At 44.3% G+C, this 8,387-nt stretch overlaps 1 protein-coding gene across 1 annotated transcript; it reads left to right on the top strand.

Moving 5' to 3' along the window:
* Window positions 1-471: 471 nt before the first annotated feature.
* On the top strand, window positions 472-7,784 carry LOC104547706 (coatomer subunit gamma-2; the record flags this gene model as incomplete). The annotated part of the gene is made up of 7 exons (XM_010193518.1): window positions 472-564; window positions 1,634-1,720; window positions 3,288-3,445; window positions 4,922-5,055; window positions 5,740-5,807; window positions 6,390-6,578; window positions 7,689-7,784. Coding segments are annotated over 7 exons (825 nt in total), but the record flags the coding sequence as incomplete, so codon positions are not given.
* Between the last annotated feature and the right edge of the window lie 603 nt (window positions 7,785-8,387).

Here is an 8,387-nt window from a genome sequence, read left to right as displayed (position 1 = left end):
ACACTGCTCTCTAATAGGTCATTCCCCTTTAGTTTCTGATCACAGAATCACAGAATATGAGGAGTTGGAAGGGACCTGGAAAGCTCATCCAGTCCAACTCTTGCCAGAGCAGGATCACCAGAGCAGTCACACAGGAACACGTAAGGTGTTTGGGTGTCTCCAGAGAAGGAGACTCCACAACCTCTCTGGGCAGCCTGGGCCATGCTCTGGCACCCTTACAGTAAAGAAGTTTTTCCTCAGATCTGAGATTGATCTGAGATTGCTTTGCTGTAGGTTTTGATTGTGTCACTGAACCCTCAGGACTGGGCAGCTGATAACTCCTGTCTCTATTGCAGAACTATGCATTTTCAGAATTGGCTCAAGATTTTTTCTGAAAGGTCCTTTTGAATACACTGTATATGTATTTTTGCCTTATGTTGCTTTTATGCTTTGCCTCCAGAGTATCAACACTTTTCTTTTTCCCTTTCATAGGGTACAATGTTACAAGCCATTGAGAGATACATGAAGCAAGCCATTGTGGACAAAGTCCCCAGTGTGTCCAGTTCTGCACTGGTGTCTTCCTTAGTAAGTAAAGCAGTAGATGATTGTAAATCTGTGCATTGTGTTGTGACTAGGAAGGCTCCCCTTCTGTATAAGGAGCTTTGCATGCCCTTCATTTTGTTATTTCCTCATCTTTTCCTTTGATGTTACTTTTCTTCATGTCCCCACTGGAAAATAAAAAATAATAGCAGTGGAGTTTCCTTTGTCTCAAGCAGACGCCGTCTTAAACATCTTCCTTAGCATTCTCTTGCTTTAATTGTAATAACTTCAAATGCAAAGTGCTCAGTCATGCAGTAGAACATTAATTTCTCAGGAGGGATCTTGTCTGTTTGGAAAAGTCAAGCACACTGATGACCATGAAAATGCTTATCAGATTGGTGAGAGTAAGAAGAAACAACCTGCTCTGTGCCTATGACTGTGAAAGCCTATATGAGTTCCGCAGCAGGAACTAAAAGCAGACTGCTTTGTGCTCTGCAAAATAGAAATTCATGAAATTGCTGCTCTGATAAGACTGCAATTCAAGATTAATATATGGTAGGAGGACAAGGTGAAGAAGTTCACTGTTTTTCTCTGCCTTGTTTAGGAGAAAAGCTCTTGTTAGGTTTATATTTTTCTTAGAGAGGAGAATACAAGTGAAACCACGGTAGTCTGAGACTGACATGTAAGAAGAACAGTAGTTTATACGTGCATAGGATAACAAGACTGGCTGTATTGGTAAATGAGAAGGCAAGGCAGGAGGTAAGAGGTCCAACTGATGAGTAGAGCCTGTGTTAGGACCTTGAGGATGCAAAAAAGCTGTATGAATACTGACAACTGAGGTCTTCCTGTTGGGCCAACCATAGGCAGGTGAATTGTCCTGGTATTGTCTTCTGTTCCCTTTGATCATAAACAAAACCAGTCTTGAGTTACTTTTTCTCATTATTGAAACGAGTGTATCCATACAGACTTAAGTATTTGGGAGTTACTCTTTGTGTAGCAAAGCCTTAGATTGTCTCAAAGTCTTTAAACTTAAAAGCTAAAATCAAAGCTCGTGGTACTTCATTGTGCTTTTTATGTTAGCTTGTCTTCAGTCTCAGTTTGTGGCTTCTTCCAGCACATGATGAAGATCAGCTACGACGTCGTCAAACGGTGGATCAACGAAGCTCAAGAAGCTGCTTCCAGTGACAACATCATGGTGCAGGTATCACAGAATCACAGAATCTCAGGAGTTGGAAGGGACCTTGAAAGCTCATCCAGTCCAACCCCTGCCAGAGCAGGATCACCCAGACCAGGTCACACAGGAACGTGTCCAGGTTGGCCTTGAATGTCTCCAGAGAAGGAGACTCCACAACCTCCCTGGGCAGCCTGGGCCAGTGCTCTGTAACCCTCACAGTAAAGAAGTTTTTCCTCATGTTCGCATGGAACCTCCTGTGCTCCAGCTTGCACCCATTGCCCCTTGTCCTGTCATTGGCCATCCCAGAGCAGAGCCTGGCTCCTTCCTCCTGACACTCGCCCTTTACAAATTGATCCCCATGAATGAGGGCACCCCTCAGTCTCCTCTGCTCCAAGCTCAAGAGCCCCAGCTCCCTCAGCTGCTCCTCGTAAGGGAGATGCTCCACTCCCTCAATCATCCTTGTGGCCCTGCTGGACTCTCAAGCAACTCTCTGTCCTTCTTGACCTGAGGGGCCCAGAATTGAACACAGTATTCCAAATGCAGTATGTTTGAGGGTGTTTGCCACAGGAAGCTCTGAATATAATACAGAGTTTAAATTGTATTCTGCGAGTTCTGAAGATAACCTTAGAAAAAGTAACCGGTTTTCCTTTTTCTTTCTTTTAAAAACAACAGTTGTTGAGGGAAATGACTTTTGAAAAATCACGAGTGTCTCCGTGATCCTAGTGCAAGATTCTTACATAAAAGCTGACTTTTTAGTGCAGTCCTCTGCCCTTTCCCTATTAACCTGCTAATAGCAGAGATGCCACTGACTGGTTCACAGTCGTGAAGAAAGGCTTTGAATCTAATTTTTCAAACAACTTCAGAAATTATCTCGCTGCCTCCCAGGACACCAGCATCTCTTGTCTTGGCCTTCAGAAAATTTGCCAGTTGCTACAGGACCACAGAGATTATCAGTAAGATATCCATATTAGCAAAATCTCTGCACAAATTTTCCAAACAGCTGCGGAATTGAAAGTATTTTGTATGTTCAGTCAGTGTTACAGGCTAATAACCACAATCAAGTCTGTAAAACCACCTTTGTTTCTGTCCAGTTAGCAGCTTTGTTAAGCCTTACTGTGAATCAGTCTTATGGCAAGAAAAAACCCCCAAACGACTTGCAAGCAACTAGAAAGGTTCCTTTGTACTTGCACCACAAATGCCTCAAGGGTTTTTGTAAGATCAGCTGCCATTTAAAGGCCTTGGGATAACCTGAATATTGAGAGTACTAGAAATGCAAGTGTTACTGTGGAGTATAATTGAGTAAGCTGGAGCCTTTGAAGTTCTGACATTTAATGAGGAAAAAAGGGAGTAAATTAACTTTATGGCTCTTTTGATCATCGGATATATGTTGAGGCTGTCTTTTGATGGACAGGAAGGGGAAGGAAACAGTGCAGATCTTTGTAGCTTGTCAGGAAACTCAAATCATTTGAGGTTCGAAGGTATTTCTGCTAGGAAACGGCAATTATTAACTCCTGTGTGTGTGTGTCTTACAATTTGGCTTTTCCAACTACAGTGTGTGTTCAATACCTGCACACCTCTGTTTCTCATTTCCTAGTATCATGCTTTGGGGCTGCTGTATCACCTTAGAAAAAACGACCGCCTCGCGGTTTCCAAGATGCTGAATAAGTTCACGAAATCTGGACTGAAATCCCAGTTTGCCTACTGCATGCTGATCCGAATTGCAAGCAAACTCTTGAAGGAGTCTGAAGAGGGGTGAGTAAGAGGCAGCATGTGAATGGCAAAAAAATAATTACAGTTTGAAATTTGCTTTTCTTTTGGAAATCAATGCACAGAGAAAACTGTAGTGTTACACATAAACGCAGGTAGAAGCAGAACGTTAGACCAAACTGAGTGGTGTATGTGTGGCAGTTGTGTGGTGGGATTTGGGCTTTTGTTTCGGCATCACACCACCAGAACTTAGCTGAGAGCAGGACTAAAACTGCAGAATGATCTCTAGAGAGGTTTTGTACTTCACGGAATCACAGAATCTCAGGAGTTGGAAGGGACCTCAAAAGCTCCCCCAGTCCAACCCCTCTGCCAGAGCAGGATCACCCAGACCAGGTCACACAGGAACACATCCAGGTTGGCCTTGAATATCTCCAGAGAAGGAGACTCCACAACCTCTCTGGGCAGCCTGGGCCATGCTCTGGCACCCTCACACTGACAAAGTTTGGCCTCATCTTCAGCTTGAACCTCCTCTGCTCCAGCTTGGGACCATTGCCCCTTGTCCTGGCATTGGACATCCCAGAGCAGAGCCTGGCTCCTTCCTCCTGACACTCGCCCTTTCCAAATGGATCCCCAGGAATGAGGGCACCCCTCAGGCTCCTCTGCTCCAAGCTCAAGAGACTCAGCTCCCTCAGCCGCTCCTCATAAGGGAGATGCTCCACTCCCTCCATCATCCTTGTGGCCCTGCTGGACTCTTTCAAGCAACTCCCTGTCCTTCTTGACCTGAGGGGCCCAGAATTGAACACAATATTCCAGATGCGGTCTCACCAGGGCAGAGTAGAGGGGCAGGAGAACCTCTCTGACCTACTCACCACCCCCCTTCTGATACACCCCAGGATGGCGTTGGCCTTCTTGGCTCAAGGGCACATTGCTGGCTCATGGGCATCCTGCTGTTCACCAACACCCCCAGGTTCTTTTCTGCGTTTTACTTTGTCTAGTCAGATGCATTTCAGAGACAAAAAGGATCTCTCTTACTCTGATCTTGCATGAGCAGAGGTCCTGAGAAATTCAGTTCCGGATGAAATTCTTTTATCAGTGGAAATTTTTGTTAATGGTATTTGATACGTGCTTAATAACAAAGTGTATTTGATACGTGCTTAATAACAAAGTATTTTTTTCTAGAGTGCAGCTTGAAGAAGATAATCTAAAGATTAATAGTATAATAGTAAATAGAAAGTTTAGAGTTCAAGGATGAACTGAGCAGTGTGGCATACTTCTTATACTAAGAAGCAGGAGCTAGCACACTAACTGTTTTCTAGAGTGCAGCTTGAAGAAGATAATCTAAAGATTAATAGTATAATAGTAAATAGAAAGTTTAGAGATCAAGTATGAACTGAGCAGCGTGGCAGTATAAGAAGCAGGAGCCAGCTCACTAACTGTGCTTTCTGTCAGGTTCTCAGAAACTCAGTGTTAGTGGTTTGTACATAATTCAGCATCCCACTGTGAAATGTCTTCTGTTTGCAGCCACGAAAGTCCACTGTTTGACTTCATCGAGAGCTGCCTGCGGAATAAGCATGAAATGGTTATTTACGAAGCTGCTTCTGCAATCATCCATCTCCCAAACTGCACGGCCAGGGAGCTGGCACCGGCTGTTTCAGGTTGGTCATAGAGTCCTTTGTACCACTGACACAGCTGAAAGAAAGGGTGGTGAAGCACGCCAGAAACATAAATAGTGAGCTCAAAACCTGGATTTTCTGATTTTTCCCAAGCTAGAGCGCTTTTGGATGAGAAGCAGCTTGATCCCTTTTTCCCATTTCATCCAGAGCTTTAGAGAATGGGCACTGAAGGTGGCCCAGAGCAATGTTTGCCATTTTCCAGCTGCAGGAAGTTGGAGGGAAGGTAGAGGAGAACTTGATAGCACAGATGTACCACAGACCACTACACAGACTACCTATTATTGATAAAGATGAAAACCAGGAGGTTCATTTTAACTGTGAAGCTAGTGCTAAATTATGGATAGAGCTGCATGAACATATAGCAGTGCGTACTTGAATGTGGGTACATTAGACTTTCCTCTCTTCCTGTTCTTTGGAAGAGAACGCATCTGGTTTTCTTATGTGGTGAATTCAGAATGAATTATTTACACCTCTCGATATCAAAGTGCTGACGTAAGGCAGTTTTCTCATCTGGAATGGTTGTGAGGGCTCCCCTTTTCTGCTCCCCAGACATTACAGGTGCCTTAGAATTGCAGTACAGGGAGCCAATTTTTGTTAAACAGTCTCTGCTGTGTAACACTTTGTTATGAGTTACTCCTTTTGATTATTCTTTCAATTTATTTTCAGTGCTGCAGCTTTTCTGTAGTTCTCCCAAACCTGTCTTGAGATATGCAGCTGTACGGACCCTTAATAAAGTGAGTGCTTCCAAAACCTAAACAACCACAAATCTCTGAGCATCAGAGGAAGCCAGACTTCAGTGCCTAATGGTGTGTTATCTAAAGGAGAGCAACTGCTCTTGTGATTACTGCATTTCAAAATACTCCATGGCTTTTCCATGTCAGATCTCCTGGTGTGACAGAAATCTTTTCTGTGCTTGAGCTGTGTTTACTCATCTGAACCACAGGACTATAACAAGCTGTAGTTCAGTAGCTTGTGAGCTCTCAGCTGTAAGGAAGCAGAGTCTCGGATATTTAGTACTGCAAAAAGTGATGTGAAGGAAGTAACGTTCAGATTTCAGAGCTGCACATTACTGCAGGAGCAGTTTGTGACTGTCAGACCCGTGACCTGTGACTTAGAGTTCATTTAAAATACTGAAACAAAAGAACCTGAGCTTTGATTGCATCCTGCCAGCAGCCATATGATGTAGGTTTAGTTGCGGTCCATGTGGAACAGAGCAGTGCTTGAATAAAATATGGGCTTTAATCCTTACCCCATCAAACGCTTCGAGTTGTAGGATGTTACTGCTCCTGTATAATTTGGAATTTCATTCTTTACAGGTGGCCATGAAGCATCCGTCTGCAGTCACTGCCTGCAACCTGGACCTGGAAAACCTCATCACTGACTCCAACCGCAGCATCGCTACCCTCGCCATCACCACCCTGCTGAAGACAGGCAGTGAGAGCAGTGTAGACAGGCTCATGAAACAGATCTCTTCCTTCGTGTCAGAAATATCAGATGAGTTTAAGGTGTGGCATTGGAGGCCTCTGCTCTTTCCAGCTGCAGGTTTTTCTCCCATTCTTGTTTTTATGACGCTCCCATTTGTTAATCGGTGACTTGGTCTGATAGAGCAAAGCCAGCTTGAAATTCAGGAGGTGTAGTCCTCTGCTTTCCATCTTAAATATGCTGTATGATTTCCTCCCATCACTCCAAAAAAGGATAAATGTCATTCGGATTCCTGGCTTCTGTGCAGTATCCTGCAAATTCTCCAACCTTCTGATTGCCTCTTTGGAGACAAAGAGGGATTTTAACTGTTGTGATTGAATCTGTATCATATCAGTCTGATATGTAGTTAGGAAATAGTATGAACAGTGAATTTCTACTTAATTTGTCAAGTTTAGGCACTATGAACTAGGGTCACAACTCAGTTAAGGATGGTAGCTCACTTGTACCTGTCCCTTTTACACTGTGGACTTGCCTTGAGGAGCATAACCTGTCTCTACAAAGTCATTCTCTGCTAGCGTACAGTGTTCTAAGTTCTGGTTTTTATGATAAAAGTGCCACATCCACACGTTTTTTGAACACCTCCAGGGATGGTGACTCCACCACTTCTCTGGACTGACTGTTCCAATGCTTGACCACTCTTGTGGTAATGAAATTTTTCCTCATATCTAACCTAATCCTCCTCTGGCACAACTTGAAGCCATTTCTTCTTGTCCTATCCCTTGTTATATGGGAGAAGAGACTGACCCCGGCCTTGCTACCCTCTCCTTTCAGGGAGCTGTAGAGACTGATGAGGTCTCCCCTCAACCTCCTCTTCTCCAGACTGAACCCTGCCAGTTCCCTCAGCTGCTCCCCATAATTCTTGTGCTCCACACCCCTCCCCAGCTTTGTTGCCCTTCTCTGGAGCTGCTCCAGCCCCTCACCATCCTTTTTGTAGTCAGGGGCCCAAAACTGAACACAGCAGCATGCTAGCCCAGGGTTGTTGACACGCTCATGCTGAGAGTCCACCACCTTCTTTTATCCTTCTTGTACATGAATTTAATCTCTCAAGGTGACAACTACAGATAGTGAGAAGCATGTATTGTTCACAGGTAAATAAACGCACGTGACTGACGTCCTTCTCTGTTGTTTTGCAGGTAGTGGTGGTACAGGCCATCAGCGCTTTGTGCCAGAAATACCCTCGGAAACACAGCGTCATGATGACCTTCCTCTCCAATATGCTCAGGGATGATGTAGGTTTGAAACTTCCTTTGTTGTAGCTATCGGCAAGCAGCTCTGTGTCCTGCTTTTGCTGGGATAGAATCATAGAATCACTTTTTTGCTTAAGAAAGCTGCGTTTTTTGAGAAGACTGCGGCACTCGAGTCAATGGGAACAAAGTCGAGGAGACTTTTACTTTCAATAAAACAGTTTCAGTTTGTGACCAGCCTTGGCTTTCAGGTTGCCACAGTGATCAAGTTTTGCAGTTTTGAGTTTGTCAGGTGCAGAAGCTGAGAGCAGCAAAAGCCAGGGCAGCCAACCCAAGCTGGCCAACAGAATTCTTCCATACCATAGATGTCGCACTCACTATAAATTGGGGTGTTTCCTGGGGATGGCCCTCTTCCCTTAATGTTTTATATCCCTGGAGGGTTTTGCCCATCGTTCTACTCCCAAAGCCTACACCCCTGCTCGTTGTGACCATCGTGCTCTTGCTGGAGCTGTGGCACTTGCAGTGTTTGCTACTTAGCATTTACTGCTGGGAGCATGCAGCTCGTGACCACTACGTGGGCCAAGTATAACTTTCTGTATTTCATATTAATGTTGGTGTTAATATTAGTTTCTTCTTCTTATTTTATTA

The sequence above is a fragment of the Mesitornis unicolor genome, unplaced genomic scaffold (assembly GCF_000695765.1).
Source record: "Mesitornis unicolor isolate BGI_N332 unplaced genomic scaffold, ASM69576v1 scaffold19571, whole genome shotgun sequence".
In the NCBI taxonomy this organism is placed as follows: Eukaryota; Metazoa; Chordata; class Aves; order Mesitornithiformes; family Mesitornithidae; genus Mesitornis; species Mesitornis unicolor.
Note: the sequence above shows the minus strand (reverse complement) of the source record. Positions and strands in the feature narration are given on the sequence as shown.